This window comes from Pleurodeles waltl, chromosome 10 (genome assembly GCF_031143425.1).
Source record: "Pleurodeles waltl isolate 20211129_DDA chromosome 10, aPleWal1.hap1.20221129, whole genome shotgun sequence".
NCBI lineage: Eukaryota > Metazoa > Chordata > Amphibia > Caudata > Salamandridae > Pleurodeles > Pleurodeles waltl.
In genome coordinates, this window is record NC_090449.1 from 960,000,550 (window position 1) to 960,019,507 (window position 18,958).

At 40.0% G+C, this 18,958-nt stretch overlaps 1 protein-coding gene across 8 annotated transcripts in view; it reads right to left on the reverse strand.

Moving 5' to 3' along the window:
• NEBL (nebulette) overlaps positions 1-18,958 on the reverse strand; it is a 743,048-nt gene that overhangs the window by 174,952 nt on the left and 549,138 nt on the right. For 5 of the 8 annotated variants that reach the window (XM_069211783.1, XM_069211782.1, XM_069211780.1 and 2 more), the window contains one exon: positions 5,906-6,016. The exons of the other annotated variants lie outside the window; for them this stretch is intronic. In XM_069211783.1, coding sequence (XP_069067884.1) covers positions 5,906-6,016 — 111 coding nt within the window. The remainder of the gene's footprint in view (positions 1-5,905; positions 6,017-18,958) is intronic. 8 annotated transcript variants of the gene reach the window in all.

The following is an 18,958-nucleotide window of genomic DNA, read 5'->3' on the forward strand; positions in this document are numbered from 1 at the left end:
TGCACTACATATGCCAAGGGCCTGTAAATTAAATGCTACTAGTGGGCTTGCAACACTGATTTGCCACCCACATAAGTAGCCCCTTAAACATGTCTCAGGCCTGCCATCGCATGGCCTGTGTGTGCATTTTCACTGCCACTTCGACTTGGCATTTAAAACTACTTGCCAAGCCTCAAACTCCCCTTTTTCTACATATAAGTCACCCCTAAGTTAGGCCCTAGGTAACCCATAGGGCAGGGTGCTATGTATGTAGAAGGCAGGTCATGTACTTATGTGTTTCACATGTCTTGGTAGTGAAAAATCATAAATTCATTTTCCACTACTGTGAGGCTTGCTCCTCTCTTAGACGAACATTAGAACTGCCCTCACATACTCTTAAGTGGTAGATTCTGATCTGGAAAGAGTAGCCATGTCTTGTTTGGTATTGCCAGAATGGTAATAGAAAATCCTGCTTCCCGATGAAGTTGGATTTTATATTACTATTTTAGAAAAGCCACTTTGAGAAAGAGGGCATTTCTCTGCATTTACTGCCATCTGTACCTTACAGCCTGTCTCAAACTCATGTCCCGTCTGTGCTGGTTGACATCTCACCTTGTGCATTCCACCTAGACAACCATAAACACAAGACACTCGGTCACATCTGCAGTCATCTGCATACTGAATGGGTCTTCCTGGTCAGGAACGATGGAGGGGCTCACACTTACATTTCAAAGGCCAGTGGCCTGCCCTCATATAAAGGACTGATAACCCCCTACAGGGATACTGGAAGAAAGGACTGGGCTGAAAGGGGGAACTTGCGCGCTTCAAAACCACTCTTTGAAGTTTCTCTGACTTCAAAGGCATTTTTGGGAATATAAACTGGGTCTCTGACCCCACGAAATGAGACACTTCTGGACCTACACCTGCACCATTTCAGAGGAGCTGCATGGCTGCCCAAATGACTCATCTGGACCGCTTTGCTGAGAAGGTCTGCTGCCCTGCTTGTTGCCCTGCTGCCCTGTTGGCCTCTGACTCTGTTGGAAGGACTATGCTTTTCTCCTGAAGTGCTCTCCCAGGGCTTGGATTGAACTTTCCTCCTGTTTCCGAAGTCTCAGGACCAACAAAGACTTCACCTCTTAAAGGAACTCCTTGTGTGGCAAAGATCGATGCAACTCCTGCAGAAATTGACGCAATGCCTGCATCTCGGCTGGGAAATCGCCACACCACCGACCAGAACGATGCAGCACTGACTTACTGAAGCAGAATTCGATGAAGCACCTGCCTAACGATGGAAAATTTGATGCATCGCCTACCGGATTGACGCTGCTCCTTCTCCTTCTACCAGCCCATCAAGAATTTTTAACGCATCGTCCCTGAGCATACAAATACCCCCACATCGCAGTGAGGAACCAAGACTGTGAGCCGGAAAAAAGTCACATACCCCTACAGCGTGGAAAAAAATGATGCATAATCTGTGCCGCACTGGAAAATCTGATACAACACCTTATTTTTCCAACAATTCTCTTCCTCTGAGGTCCCCATGCATCATTGTTTTTTAAGCATCTCAGGTACTTTGTGTTACAAAGAAACAACAATTGATTTCTAACGATTGAGACTCTTTTAAACCTTTTAAAGGTTTTTCAACTTGTGCTTATTGCATCTTTGTCATTTTGACCTTATTTTATTAAAATAAACATTATCTATTTTTCAAAAACCTGTGTTGTGTATTTTTGTGGTGTTTTTACTCTGTTACTGTATGATTTATTGCAGATATACCTTACACAGTGCTTTCCAAGTTAAACCTGACTGCTCAGTGCCAAGCTACCAGGGGTGGGCACAGGATAATTTGGATTGTGTTGTAACTTACCCTGACTAGGACTATGGTCTCTACTTGGACATGGGTGAATACCTCTGCCAACTAGATACCCCATTTCTAAGAATGACGATCTGTAAAATCTGACAAATCATTTGTGCTACAAAGACAACTATTTGCAATGCCAGCCTGCTCTTTGTACTACACAAATAACCATCCTGGCTCCTCCACAATGAACTGTACTCTTTGCAACACTTTGATAAGGTACATTTTTTTCAGCAGGACTAACTTTGTCCCCTTATCTGGCCCTCACTCCATCATAGTCAGCCTAAAATTGTGCCATTCCCCCAGGCCAGCACGACCGGATGCCAGTGTGTGTTGCTTTGTGGTTTTAGGCACTTTATCTACTAAATACCTTAACTCCAGTGTTTGGATTTGTGACCTTCTATTGTTATTTCATTTAATAAAATGTACTCTATTTTTCTAAATTGGTTTGGTATTTGTTTTGCTGTGTTGTCACATTATTACTGTTTGGGTGCTGCATAAATACTTTACACTTTGCCTTTAATTTAAGCCTGACTGCTTTGTGTCAAGCTACCAGGGGGTTAAGCACGGATTACTAGTCTATTAGTAAGTTGGGTTTGAGTGACGGTATTCCTGGTGCTCTGGGGATCTATTTGCAGATTTACCTGACGATGTGTAGGAGGAACCGACTGCATTCACCTAGGAGGCCATATTGAGTTTATCATCTAAGAGGATTCCCAGGTTTCTTGCGTGGTTATTGGTTATAAGTGTTGGGCTGATATCTGACTCTCACCAGATGGAGCCCCAGAGGGAGTTGTTGTTCCTGAATATAAGCACTTCAATCTTGTCTAGGCTGAGTTTCAAGAAGTTGTTTTTCTTCCATTACGCTATGCAGATCGTGCATTTGGTAAAGTTGGATCTGGTTGTGGAGGACTTGTTGGACACTGAAAGAATGAGCTGAAAAACACTAGCTTAGGAGATGATGGTGATGCTGTGAGTCCTGATTATGTCGATGAGCGGTGTCTTGTAAATGTTGATCAGGGTAGAGCTGAGAGATGACCCTTGAGGGACTCTGCATTTGAAATCCTTGGGTTTGGATGTGTAGGGTGGAAGACTGACTCTCTGTGTGCTCCCTGCAAGAAAGGATCTATGTTCTACCTTTGAGGAAGGATCATATCTATTTGAGGGCTGGATCTTGGATGCCTTTAGCATGAAGTCTTTTGATGAGGCTGGAGCGTGACATGGTGTTGAAGGCAGGAGACAGGTCTAGTAGCATGAGGATGGTGGTTTCTCCTTGGTACAGTAGTGTATGGATCTGGTCAGTGGCAGCAATGAGTGTTGTCCCCTTGCTGTGGTTTGCTGTGAAAACTGAACTGGGTGTGGTCGAGAAGAATGTGGAATTTCCAGGTGGTCGGTGAGGTGACAGATGATTGTCTTCTCTATTACTTTTGCTGGGTACAGAAGTAGGGAGATGGGGTGGAAGTTTCTCAACTCGTTGAGGCCTGCCAAAGGTTTCTACAAGATGGCCAAGACAGCAGCTTGTTTCCAGTCTTTGGGGAAAGTTGCAGAATTGATGGAGGAGTTGACAATGTATGTGAGGAATCTGCTGATCGAAGGTCCTTCTAAACTGTAGATTAGGGGTGGGTGGAATCTTTAATTTTGCCAGCACAACTGGTGTAATTTAGTAATCACAAGGTTTCTCATGTAATTCATAATTACTAATTAATTACACCAGCAGAATTAAATCAGCACTGTAATGGTTTTAAACAGGGCTGGAAGAGAAAGCATTCCCTCTGTGTTAAAAACGTACTACAGATTAAACTTTAACAGTGTATAGGGATTGCTTCCTCTTCCAGCCCTGTTTAAATCACTGCAGTGTAATGTATGCCCCTCAGTACCCTAACATACGTAAGTAAGGGTGTTGAGTGTTATACACTGTAGTCTATATCCCTGGTGCCCTTACATATTTATGTAATGCCACAGAGGGGTATGCACTGAAGTGGACTCCCCTCAGTTCCTCTACATACATATATAAGTGCACCAAGGGGTATGCGCTGCACTTTAAGGGCACTGGGGGATTGGAGTAGATACCCCTTGGTGCTCTTACATACTTGTGTGAGGGCACCGAGCGGTATGCAGTGCACTACAGTGCACTACATATACCTCAGTGCCCATAACCTGTACACAAAGGTAAACTTATATGTCAGGAAATCGACATCTGTAAATTTGCTCTTACAGTTTTTGATAAATGTACTACCTCTGTTTAGTCACCATTTAAGGGGCCTCTTCATAAATTGCATTCTGTGCTATGTTTAGTAGTGCTACAATGAAGAGATCTCAGCACACGTATACCTTCATTTTAATAGTAAATGAGGGAGGGATTGAAGGAGTGGATAGAACGTTGATCTTATCACAAACCAGAGGAGCACTATAAGTGTATACATCTTGTTCAATTTTTGCTGCAAGCCCCCTAGAACCAGTTGATAAAACTAATATAAAATGGAACATTATTTGCCCATTCTACAATGTTAGGAAAGAAAATCCTCCAAAACTTTGTGTGGTATTGTAGATAGTATTTTTACTTCTTCTCAGTACAATTCAAAGCAGTTACTATAGGTGTGGCAATGATAACCTTTCGTAGACACTTCAGCTGACACACGTTTTGTCACAAACATAGGACCTTCTTAAGAATCATATAGTGATACATGCAAAAGACGAAACCACAAATCAAAAACATTTACTTGATCTGATAACATACAGACGTTTTAATTATATTAACAATTCACTTCTTACACATAACCTCACCATGTGGAAAAAAAGAGAAAAAAGTGAAAATAAAATTCTGTCATGTCTTGCAGAATCGTCCGCAAGGTACAATACCATATATTGTGCTGAAAAGCAGAGATAGAGAAACTACAACCAACACTCACCATGGTGCTGATCACCACGAGATACCCATACAAGAACACAAATACAAAAGAATCACTAGATCGTAATATATAGGATACATTAACTTGTAAATAATAAAGTTTTTGGGAACCCAATAAGCATAAGTGCATGGGATACAAAGACACAAACAATAGTTACCTATATCTGTATATCTCAAAAGAAGATGGATGAAGGGTGGACAAAATCCTTCCTGCCTAATAAGTCAATAACAAGTGAAAGGGAACCAAGGAGCCTAGATAAAGAATCAAAAGATCACGACTGAACCACAATCCATAGTTCTAAAGACAATTATAACGTAGTTAGACCTATCCCAAGGTTCACAGACATCAACTTTGTCCTCATATATCCAAAAGTTCAGCAGAAAAAGCACCACTGGTTAACAGATAAGTTATGTTTTTTTTCACATTCTGATGCAAGTTGACTTGTTTCAAGAAGTGGCTGCCAGTCCTAAAATTAATTTATATATAATTTGATGATGACACACATAAGCTCAATGTCCACTAATATTAAAAAATAACATCCCTTATGCAGAACCCGTCATAAGCTAGGGTAGCTTGAATCCAGTTGCACAGTGAAGCAAGAGACCCACGTCTGGGAATACCCGGACGGACGTGGGTGCCTGAGTGATTCAAAGAGCTGCACAAGAACAATGAGCTTAGTGTAGAAGGGGTGGACAGCAGGCACAACACCAGTGCAGCTGCTGACCACCCAGAAATGCTGACAACATTCAGGGTCTGTGAAAGCGGTCTGAGGGATGCTACACCATTGAAACCCCAGGTCCAGAAGACCACTCAGGAGTTCCCTTTTCTCATGGCACACAAAGGATTCTCCGGATGAGCACTAGAACAGCAATATGAAGATCACTAAAAATCAGAAGGCTAAAAAACAGTTTTCCAAAAAGAAAGAAAATACAGGGGATGCTCAAGACTAAGGGTACACATTATGTAGATAAAACGGACAAGCAGAGGATCAGCATTTCCATCTATGCATAGACTCTGAAGGTAACTTCCAGCTCCCCACCTTTCGAGATAATAAGAAATGTTATACTATTGAAAAATTCCCCTACAGGAACATTAAATGTTTAAGTCAAGACGTGTTGTTTAGTGGTAAGTGGTGCCCATATTAATGGTGTGTTCTTACCATACTTGCGATTTCCGTAGCTCTCTTTGCTCTTTGCATATCCGGAATATCCGTTCCCACTTGCATTCCTCTTCCTTTTATTTCAGTCTCCAGATCCTTCTTATATTCCTTCTGATGATAAATGAAGAATATTGATAGACGTTATGCTTATTTCATAGTAACGATTTACCTTATTTGTAGAAGTCAGATCTAGTGTGTCAGGTCAGGAGCAGTGTCTGCATATTATGTACCCAGAGAGTTAACGTTTTTATGTCCGTTTGCATATTACTGGCACGACTAGGAGTTCTCTCATTGGTACATCCAGTTACATAAAACAATCTGTTCTTGACAAACCTGATGTTATTAATATAGTAACTGTGAAAGGAGATTTCTGGGACACCTATGGATGCTTTAGGGTAGATAGTAGATCCACATATGCATTGAGCACCCCAAATATTGTACAACATCGCGTCAGATAAGCGTGTGAGAAAAACTGAGTTTCAATGACTGGTTTGTTGTGTGTGAATTCATAAAATTGCATGTCCTTGATCCTCAATACAGCCATGTCTGAGCAGATGTGCTCTAAGAAGGTGTCAGCATTTGGCCCTGAAGGGTGTAGAGAAATTATTATCTGGCATACTGAGTTGTAAAACGTGCATACAGCCTGTTCACTACACATGTATTCTATTGTGGGGCTACGAAGCAGAATACATTAATTCCATATATCTGAATTATGTACCTTCGCAGATCAGAAAGAAATTTGATCACTTACTACAGTGTTATTCACATATCAAACTGCTAGTTAAACTCTTAAACTCGTAAAATTATAACCGTAGTAGCTAGAGATATATTCATATGTGTGTTTTTTATTAAACACACATTTTCAAATGAATATAAGGAAAATAATTTACTTTTTAAAATATTGCCAATTTTATAACGTATACATTCATCAGCAAGAATATAATTAGAAACATTAATTACCTTTCCTGGTCGTCAAGTGAGACCAATTAATTTATGCAAATTTTTTATGGGGAGGTGGAATTCTGCCACCAGCAGCAGAACAGTTCCCCTTGACACGAAATACAAGGCGGACTCATGGACACATTATTTTGAAGCTTAAAGGTTCTAATCAACCTGTAGTGACAGTTTTTTTTCCTCTGAAGAGAACTGCTCGGAATGTCATGTCTCTAAGGGACTATGGAATGGTTAGTAAATTTAAATCACAAGTGCAATGAAATACATTTATTCTCGTTGGGCCGAACTACTTCTATCAATCATAAAGTCATCTGCAATATTGGACTTTGCATGTTTAAGTGGGAATTAGTAAGCAAGACATTAAGTATCACAGGAATTTAACACATAATGGTGTTATAAAATGTGAGAAGTGGGAACTATTTTAACATTCGTTTTAATATTGGTTGGTATGACTTAATATGCTCGCGCGAAGTTGCTTTGTTAAAAATTTCACTTACATGTTTTTTCTCATTTTTTCTGGTTTGACTTTCACTAGTTGCCTCGCTACCAAATTTAACAAAAGTTAAACTCATTGACACCTTACAGAATGTCTCATCTCACCCTAAGCCTTACAAAGAATCTGGGTCATTGGTAACAGCTTTAAGTATCCAACTGCTCTATTATAAGAGGCAGTAGATACCTTTGAGTGAAGTTACTGAAAAAATGCCCTGCAAAAGTGCCCTAAGGTATTAGCTATAGATGTGTCTGTCTAAATCAAGCTGTATACAGAGCAATTAAAAGTTATTAGAAGGAACTCGATTCAAGGTCCTTCCTACTGCTTATCCATGAATATTTCTATTTTAGAACCGGTTGCAGCATTATGCAAGCAACAGTATTAACGTATTGGTGGTATATTACTATGTTTCAGTCAGACCTTTACTGTCTATGGTCCCATGGTCTATTCCGGTATTAAAACTTGTTAGGCACAGTAAATATGAGCTTAAATCAGTTTCACATAGATCGTAATCCATCTTTCTTTAGGTTTACAAAGCTCTTACAGGTTAATGGCTTTTTCCTGATTTTAGAAAACTGCTAGTTGAAAGTCACTAAAACGTGGTCACAGAAAAAAAGGAATAGCTGCAATGCTATATCAAATGTTTTACTCTTTGGTGCAACTTAGGGGAAAGAACGGGGTATACTGCTCTTTTGACAGGGAAAACTTGAAGGGCATGTGTGCATGCCGAAGACTGCATTCCAAAGCTGTTGGGTGGTGATGAACACTTTCTGTAGAAGGCTTTGAATAGTGGAAATTACATTCTGTGATCGATTCGTTATTGCACCTTCGCCAATGAACGTGTACCATAGTAATTCAATCAGACAGTTGTTCCAGTGGACCTCAAAAAGGTTATTCTGTGATTTTCCTCTTTTGTGCCCATTTACAGATTGCATTCTTCTTCAATAATGCTAGTGTCCATGGTGAGAACCCTACCCTTAAAGCTGCCAAACCTTCATTCAATTCCTTCCACAGATCATACAGCTTTAGCAATGTTTATCCATTTCCAACAATTATGTTTATCATAGAACATTTTGCCTTATTTATGGGGATGAATGTCTCTAATGCAAATGATATTTGATCTCCTGCCTTGATCAAATACACACAAACTAGGTGACTAGTAACCAAGGGCCAGATGTAAAGAGCATTTATGTGGTCGCTTATAGCCCAATTCGATGAATTGGGCCATTTGCGACAACAAAAAATGCTTTTTCAGATCCCCAAAATACAAAATGTTGTTAGTAATTTGTTAATGAATCACAATTTGTATTTTCAATTTGGTATTTGGAAGGAGTGTGTGTTGGGTGTCCCTTTCAAATACAGAATTGTTATATGTATTACTGATTTGCGACCAAATTCCATCCGCAAAACAGTAATACTTTACCACCAGTTTAAAAGTGGTGGCAACCGATACGCAAAGAAAAAGGTTTCCTGTGGTGACCCCTTACCCTTTGAGTATGTTAAAAAAATAGTTTTAAGAGCAGGTAGCGGTCCCATGGACCAATGATTACTCTTAAAAAATGAAATTTCTAAGTTTCAGTTTTTTTCTTTTAAAATGCATCCCATTTTCCTTTAACGAAACCGGGATGTATTTGAAAATTGATTGCTTTATTAAAAAGCTATCAGAGATATGGTGGTCTGTTGCCCATCCCTGTGATGACTGCCATGCCTAATAGGTCATAAATTGCGATCTACCTCAATATTCATGAGTGGGGTCAAATTGCAACCTACTAGGAATTGCTATTTGGGAATAAAAGTACTTCATACATTAGGTTTACCGATTTCCTAATTGTGATGTGGAGGTAATCACAATTAGGAAACTGGTATTCCTAATGTTTGTACATCTGACCCCTAAGTCCTTTGTAGTGTAACCTAATGTGCTCTCAATGATGCTGCTATCTACAGTTATCCAAATCCTCTCTGGGCGTGAATATTGAATTAAATAAGAAGGAAACCGTTTTCTCAATACTTCTGACCCATTTATGTATTGGTATAATAGAATAAATATAATAACAAGATAACTGACAAAGGGGTAGTTCCTCATGGAGTTCCTCCAGCTGCAGAACCTTAAAGGTATTTGCTCCTGCATTGATGAACTTTTATATCGGTACAAAAACATTGTTTCCCTCATATTGGGCACTCAGGACCTGTTTCCTGAAAAATTGGAAAAATACACTTTAGGACATCCTAAATGGTTCACTTGTGCCCCTACTACTGCTGGAAACGATTACAGCTGCTGGTGTTGCCTCCCCACAAGGTGTCAAAAATAAAATGTATAAAATTGAGGCAGTGACCCCGTGCAGGAATAGTGTGCAGCCGATCAGCCCTACTGAAAAGTAGTTGTGTACCATTGAGGAGGAAAGCCTTTAGACACAAAGGAAGGGTGACAGAAAGGGCTATGTGACCCTCAAATGCAATGTGAGGTAAAGAAAAAAGGACCCTGGCCATGTGGGCTGGGCATCACCGGTGTCTCCCACAGCCTGTCTTTTCTATCCTGTCACATATCCACTCACCCAGTAAACAAGAATTTGGTACAGCTCTATGGCTTGAATGACACTATGAGGTTAACGTAGAAGGAACAAAGAATAAAAAAACACTGCAAACAGAGGACATCCTCATTTTATATAGGGATTAACAAGCAACTAGTCCACTAAACATTATGGTCTCTAATGATCTAGAATCCCCTATGATTCAGAAATAACATAGTAGGCAATTTGAAGCTTCAATTCTACCTTCCTTTAATTAAACTCAAACAAAAAATCATGGCTGAAAGTTAATTGAAGCCTAAATAGAAAACTCTAAGAATCTAAATGGATCACAGCTTGTCAATGCTCAAGTGTCTTAAATCAATTTTGATTCATCTCACTGAGAAGGTTACTTATGCATGGGTAAAGAAATCTCATCTAACACCCTCATGCATGAAGTAAACACAGACTATGATAAATGCAACCTTTTTTTATCATACTATATTTCTCTGAAAGCATGTCTGTCACTTACTTCCAATCTGCTGCCATTGAAACATACCTGTCTCATGTGATATTTGAGTTATATATTATATATTGTGCTGATTTGTGTAGGATGCTAAGAAATACATCACTCCTGGGCATACTTTTAAAAAATTGCTTCTTGACCATTAGCAGCAGTACATAGCCCATTGTAGCTGCTAAGGTGAGCATCTGGCCTTAAAGCTGCTTTGCATCATTCTGTGGTATGTTTTTGTTGTTTTCATACAACATAGGGCCCAAGATTAAGTTTTCTAGATGCTCAGACAAAAAGTGCAGGCTCCATACCAACTTACCAAATAGAGACAAAAACCTAGTGGACTGTAGCCCATGAAAACATTTAAGCATTACATGAGGATGGTGTATTCTGGGTAACAAACAGTGCTGTAAGACTCACAGTATTATTTACTGTTAATGAGTTTGACATCTCTTTCCCCCATGAATAAACACTCAAGAATCCACACAGGTAATATGTTTTATGATGATATTAAAATCAATGGCTATCCTAGTGCATGTAATGTTTATAGTTCTAATTATGAAAATCAACTAAGCAGTGGCAATAAAATATTAAAAATAACTACTGCAACATTGTAATGGTGCTTTAAACATCCCCTCCATGGAAACAATGGAACTAGTCACTGTTCTCTAATCACTCTGTTCTTGCCTCTAGGTGGGCTGTCTTAACACTAAATGAGTTTTTAAGATGAGCTGTCACACATGTGCCTTGGTGGATCAATAGAACGTGTTGTTCTGTATGAAGAAGGTCATTGTCTATCTTTATGTTTGGTAGCTATGGTGCCTCCTTCAAACTTATTTGACCAAGTTGCCTCTGAAGCAGCTGTCTGTGGCCTTCATAAAGGATGTTTACCATTTCTGCTTGCCTGATCTCAGTCTCCAAAGAAGTTGTAGATTCCTCTCTGCTTTGTATTGTCTTTACCCAGCTCAAATACACTTTTCTAAATATTATCAGAAGCCCTGGCCTTAAAATGAATGTAGTCAAATTAAAGAATTAATATATTAATTTAAAATCATGCTAATAGATATATAAATATTTGATGCACCATCAAGTTATAATACAACAAATGGTATATATAACACATGAGCAAATTATACTAAATGTAACGTGTTTATAAATGAGAAACATGCACTGAAATAAATGAATTGATGAAATATATGTAATGCAAAGGGAATACATAAGCAAATTAAGCAAAAAATGTGAACCTTATGTCAATTCCTCCGTTTTGCTCCGTCCCTGCTGCCTAATATTTAAATCATTACTCTAAGCAACATTCCAAATATCTACCAGGACTTAACTCATACAAAGAATATACCATCAGACTTTTTTGAAAAATGCACTAAATACATCAAGCACAAGCTCCTTCCTGACATTCCTGAAACACTAATCCTAGACCACTATAGCAGCATAAGAAATGGAAGTCTCAAGACTAAGCTCATGTTCTCTTCACATAACACATTCTTGTACCTTGATATCCTTGGTTGAATTATTGACAGCCTCTAAAAATCTAAGAAATATCATGGTCAATGAACGTCCACCATCGCTTCCATTTTTGTTGTTGCTTACCTTTCTACCTCATTCTTAACAGTGGTAAACTTTTAATATAAAACTCAGATGTGAACCTGGCAAATTTTGGTCTTGTTTTTATAATGTTTGTCCTGACTTCAATACTAGTATTATGCCTATCTTCGTCCCCAGGCACAGATGTTTGGGCCATCATAGACTCCCCGACCCCAAGTCCCCAGCTGAATCAAAGTACATGCTTCCTAATTCAGCACTCCACAGCCCTCCCCTCCCCCTTAACTTTCTTCTTCTCTTCTCCTAAAGTACAATTACCCAGAAACACCTCTCCCAAATATTCCTTAAAATACCATAACCTAAGCCCTTTCCCCACTACTCACCATCTGGAAACACCAAAAAGACCCTGGTAATCTGTGTCCCACTTATTTCTGCAAGCTCAGAAAGAAGACCTCTCCTGTCTACCTCACCCTCCTACAACTGGTAATCAACAACAAAAGTTGATCATACAGTGATGGCCTTCTCATGCCATTTTCTAATGAATAAAGCCTGAATTGTAAAAGCCTATAATCAAGGAAATGAATGTGTTAAATACTAAAATCTCTGAATACTATTCAATGGAATGAACTGCCTTAATGTCACTAACAGTGATAGAAAGACTAGTTAGGTCCTATATCAAGAGCGACAACCACTGGTAATCAACAACAAAAGTTGATCATACAGTGATGGCCTTCTCATGCCATTTTCTAATGAATAAAGCCTGAATTGTAAAAGCCTATAATCAAGGAAATGAATGTGTTAAATACTAAAATCTCTGAATACTATTCAATGGAATGAACTGCCTTAATGTCACTAACAGTGATAGAAAGACTAGTTAGGTCCTATATCAAGAGCGACAACCATACTGTTCCCATATGTAATCACTTTCCATGTCAATGCAGATAATCCTACTTCTTCACTGTGAAGAAATGAATACCTTACTGGCTGAGTATCAGTCTAAGTTCGATAGGACGTCTAGCCTCAAGAACGAAGTCACAGTGGCACCTAATAAATCGTACTGGGAACATACAATTACAGAGCCACAAAACCTATCACTCTTTTTTGGACTCTCTAGAATCGACTTCCCAAGCAAACTGGCATAACACAGAAATGTTTTTTAGATCCTTTTAATTCATATCCTCAAAAATCTACTTCTATCTCAATGTTTACTTCAAGAACGCAGATATACTGTCAAGCCAAGATAAAATGTGACTCAACTAAACTTCCCAAACTAGCACAGCCTTACTGATCCCACCTGACATTGCTATCATCTCTCTAGACATAAATGAAAGTATGGTGGAAGAGTTGTTGTAGTATGAAAAAACTTTGATTCCTTACAGATGGGTGGTTGACTTTTCCCACTTTTCAGTGCCTCACTGTAGACATTATATTCATAGCCATTAAAGCTAATGAACTAAATCTAATCTACAAGTCAATGAGGATGCCAAGGCAGTAATTGAAAATTGTATGGACTTCATCACACCACAGCTTATTGTGTTCAACAATGACCATATTTTCCTCAGTGACTTCAATCTACTCTTCAGGGATCCTACAAACTGTTTAAAAAAAAGGGCTATTTGTTAGGAAAGATATTAGTAATTCACAAGTAGTTTGTCCAAAGTCTTGTCGGGTCCAATATATAAGTTCAATATTATACACCTCGGCTCAAACAGCATGGATAAGGGAGGCTTTAATTTACGAAAATTGTGTAATGCATTTAGCAGTGCAAAAAAAAAAAAAATGCCTTACTTCAACACAATAAAAATCCCACAAACAATTTCTAAAAATACAAATATAATAAAACAACTCAAATACACAAAGGGCAAATGGAGATGTGTTTTGAAAGATTTGGGACAAACATCACTGAGAAAAAGTAAAGTGTCAATAAGAAGTTACTGTTTGAGACTGTCTTGCATCTAGTTGCAGTTTCAGACTGACTGCAATGTAATAGAGGTAAGACACACAAAGTGGGATGTCAAAGTATAGAGACAGTCATCCTGAAAAGCACCGGAAATGCTCTTCACATTTTGGACAAGGGGGTTTATGCCTTCCAATTTTACTCAACCTTTTGATGGCTTTCAACACAATAAACCATACCATCCTTACTAACACGCTTTGAATGAAAAGTCACAGACAAGTTCATATTAGACTGGAACAACTAGGCTGATGAAATAGTATCATTTCCTGTCTATCCCAGTAAATTGCCTTTCAAGTGGTTCTCCAAGAAACCTCCTTATTTAATTTTTGCCTTCAACTTCTGGGTGATATTGTAAAATTATCAGACATATCCTGTTAAAATGATGCACCTAGCTGAACTTGAAAGTTTAATTTCCTGGGTGGCCTGGCAGAGATCATGGTGCACTGGCATTACTCACCAAGATGCATGTGTATTGCTAGAGAGACTCTCTCTCGTTTTAATTCTAACCCATTGGCGAGACATGCCTTTGACCTTTTCTTTCAGTCATTCCAGCCAGAAATTTTCTTCAGCACCTGTCTGCCATGGCACAATTTTCTCCCCATGGCTCTATGCCTAAGTAGAGGCAAGTGGAAGACTACACATTTCTTATGATAAATTTGGTTGAGGCTATATCAACTGTTGATCAAATTCTCATTGAATGTTCAGCCTTTTTATTGTTAAACTTGCTGTGTAAACTGTTGAAGAGTTTCTGAGCTATGTCACTATGGAAACTCTTCAAACACTGTGAGTAGCTCAGGGCCACCAGCTAAATTTTTCCATGCACAATAGACAGTATAACATCTTCCTTAGGTACCTAGAGTACATTATTTAGACTCATCACAGTGACATCATCTTGACATGAGAGATAGTTCCCCAATATTCTTGCTTCTGCTGCAAAAAACCTGTTGTTATTCATCTACCATCATCAGATGGTGGACTACATTGGAAACGTCAATAGGTTTTATACGAAATTGAGTTATCGGGCTTGAGCCTCACATCAGAATTCTATGACATTATATTCATGCATACAATTTCTCTGCAGACTCACTTGCCTTTCCACACAAAAGCATATTGCCCTGACCACAGTAACCGTACTCTGGACCTGTCTATTTTCTGAAACATTTTGCATTAACATCCTGCTGAAAACATTCAATCACCAAAATTCACTCCTATAATTGTTGAAATAAAATATAACCCATTCTTTTAGGAGGTAAAGGCTCCATGTAGAGCATATCTACATTATGTTTCTGAATACTTTTTCAGTGCCACCACTACCTCTTACTTGAACTATATCCTCCTGGAATCTTCCAATACTACCACTCATTGCATTCATCATAGTTGCGTACCTTTGATCTCAATTGGCTCCCTTCTAATTTAACTCACTTTGAAGAACATGTCACTTACCTTCAGTAATACTCTTTCTGGGATATACTCTATCGAGCTGCATATTACACACCTTTTGTATAGTCCCCAGGCATCAGACAGGATCTGGAAACACTTCAGCACTACCTCTGTGCGCTGTTAGGTGAAGTCATGTTGGTTGACCACAATGCCATTCTGCTTCAGAATTGACACGCCGAATGACATATAAGTGCCACATGCATGTGCTGACTTCAGTTGCTTTCTAGGTAGTCAACATCCCTTGCTGCAAAGTCCAACAGCAAACTGGCTTTGACTAGATGAAGATCTCTATACTGGGACCTTCTTAGATGGAAAAGAATCCAGATCACCGAACGGGTGAGGAATCTGCAGTTAGATAGAGTAACTTCCAGAAAGAGCATTAGTGAAGGTAAGTAACTTGTTCTTCTGCTACATACACACAAATGTACACACAAAAAAGTGCTGTGGGATCCGGCAGACAAAATGTCCATCTTGACACCCACACAGCAGCCTCACAAATATCCAGATCCACATGCCAAAGCAGTGGTAGCAGCCTTGGCTCTAGTGGAATGGGTCTTCAAATCTCCCAGGGCCTGCTTCTTGATAAATGCACAGCTGATTTGATGCAGAGCACGATACACAGAGAGATGTTTGTCTTCTGCATTGCCTTCCCTTTTTTCCCTTCAGCAAATCCCACAATGACACACAATGTTCCCTAGTACAATTGATATATAAGCTAAGAGTACTTTTAGGTTCCAGCTGATGGAGTCTTTTCTCCTCCTTAGAGAGATAAGGTGAAGAGAAGAAGATTGGTAAGTTGAAGGTTTGCCAGACATGAAAAGTAGTCACCACTTTCAGAAGATAGGAAGCTTAGGTTCTCAGGACCAGGGTGTCTCAGACGTAAGTAGTATACAGGAGCTTGATGGAGAGGGCTTACAGCTCACTTACCCTCCGTGATGATGTGATGGTGATAAGGAATGCTATTTTGAGGCAGAGAAGCTGTGGTGGGCAGCTGTGCAACGACTCAAAAAAGAAACACATTAGGATGGTGAGGACAAAGATAAGATTCCAATCAGGCATGATAAACGGAATGGGTGGAAACAAATGTTTCAAACCATTCAGCAAAAGCACCACACTGGATGTAAATAAAGAAGGCTGATCTGGCACCCACAAACAACCCAAAAGAGCTGACAGTGACCCCTTAACTGTGTCCAAAGCAACTCCTGGATGGGCTAGGGTAACAAATACTACTGACAATCTGGCTTGAGGTGGGTCAATATGTTGAGTACCGCACCAAACTCCAAAATGCCCCAATGACAAGTGTATTCTGAGTTTGGCGAAGGATGCCTTGCCGTCAAGATGATATCTATAACCTCGGGTGGGAGGTTTAATGCAGGCAGACATCCTTGCTCAATGTCTAATCATGGAGGTAAAGACAAAAGAAGACCCACCCGAGGCAGCAGATTGATTTGAGGACAGATGCCTATGCCATGGAGTTCTGGATATCACACTCTCCATGCCCAACGCAGTGTCACTAGGCCTATTCGTTCCTGATATTTTTCATATCTTGGAGCATGGGAGGTATTGGTAGAAAAGGGTGCAGGGGGCGCAAATGTCTATATCATAGACATAGAAGTGCCTTTTAAACTCCAAAGTGCTGACATTGTGCATTCTTGGTGGTGGCAAAAATGTCAAGCCAAGATTCTCTGCGTTTGCAAAACAAATGTTGTGTCGTCTCGGGATGTAATTGACATTTTGTACTCCCTAAATGTGAGCTGCTGACTTCACCTCCTTGGTGTTTAAAGAGATCTTGTGAGTAAGTGTATCCCCAGGAAAATCTTCAGGTGTTCCAGCCATTTTCTGAGGCTTAGTGCCTCCTGGCTCAGAGGCCAAGAACTCACCCCACCTCGTTTTTGCAATACCACATGGTGGTGGTGTGTTCCATGGGCACCTGCACCAGCATCCCTTTGATGAATGGGAGGAAGTCCTTCAACACGGAGCAGAGGGTCTGCAGTTGTGGAGCAGGGACTCCAGAGAACAGATGGCACTGATCTCCACCTCTTCCAATGGGCCACAGCAACTCAGAAATCATGCGTAGGTGACCACTGTCAGCTCTGGGTGGGGTAGGGAGAGGGGACTGACTCTGATCCAATTGTGGTCCAGTAACCACAACTGAAGATATATTGCAGTCTCCTCCAAGATCTGGATGCCATTGGAGAGGTCCACCTAATGCTAATGCTGTGCCCACTGGGCCTTCAGATCCAACTGCAGAGTCAATATACATCACCTGTCGTGCTTGACCAACAGGATGCAGGATACCATCAGTCTCAGTAGCCTCAATGTCATCCTCATTGATACCCATGAGAGAGACTGAAGCATCAGAATTATAGCTAGGCCTAGGTGAATATTTAATTATGCAGGAGTAATTGGAGAAATTTCAGTAATACTTACACATTACTCTGTAAGACTGAATTTCTGAAATCACACACTCACACCAGCTTCATTAATTAATAGTAATTGGGGGCAAAACTCAGGAACAAAAAATTAAGAGAGCGTAAATCACATCTGGCTTCTGCTGTTCATGTACTGTATCATTTAGTGCTACTTGCTTAGTGCAAAATGCTCCTTGGATCCATTTTAGAAGCGAGGCTACATTTTGCAGAAAAGAGCACTAAATGCTGTATTATACTTCTCATGTAGTTACACAAAATCACAAGTAATTTTGTGATAATTATGAGTAATTACACATGAGAGAATTAAGCCAGATTCACCCACCCCTAATCAGAGCCCAAATGTCCCCAACTCTCTATTCATAAAGGTAAGGCATAATTCTGTACTATGTTCAGAACGGCTATTGTTGAAGGGGAGTATCACTGAATGAGTCATGTGTGACACTGGAACATTTATGGTGTGCCCTAACAAAGTGAAGAAGTCTGCAATAGTCTCAAAGAAGGTGGTGCCTGCCTGGAAAAAGCCCAGCTTCAACTGCCACTTGTCGAGCCAGGAAAGGTCAGGAACCCCTGACCTCCGAATATGTGCTGCAACCACAGCCATTCATTTTACAAACATGAGAGGGGCACTAGTGAGACCACAGGGGAGCGCAACAAACTGGAAATGCTCCTATTCCACAGAGAAACACAGATAGCGTCTGTCGGTCTGCAGGGCAGATATGTGAAATAAGTGTCCTGCAGGTCCAACCTTACCATCCAGTCTTCAGAGTCAAAGGCAGGCAAGCCTTAGGCTGGGGTGAGCATTCTAATGTGTCTTTCTGCAGGAAGACTTTGATAAATAGTCACAGCCATCAAAAGACCTGTCCAATAACTAGGACAGAATGTCTCTGGAAAAGTCTATGGCACTCATCTAGGTGAGCCTCCAGAAAGCTACACTGGTGCCAATCGCCCTGCCAAGGCTCTCTGTAGTGTCTAATCCATAGTGGATGGTAATTTTTGGCTGCAGTACATCTATCTTGGATGCCCTGAATGAGACAGAATGCAAGTCAACAGGGTAAGACATGTGTAACTGAGTCCCAAAGCCCATGAGTATAGCATCCTAAGGGGTGGTTGGCATTAACAGAAAGTAGTGTCAAACTTGTCGAAGCAAACTTTTGTTTCCCAGGGTTTTCGATGGGCTTTGACTCCCTGTATGAATAAAAGCT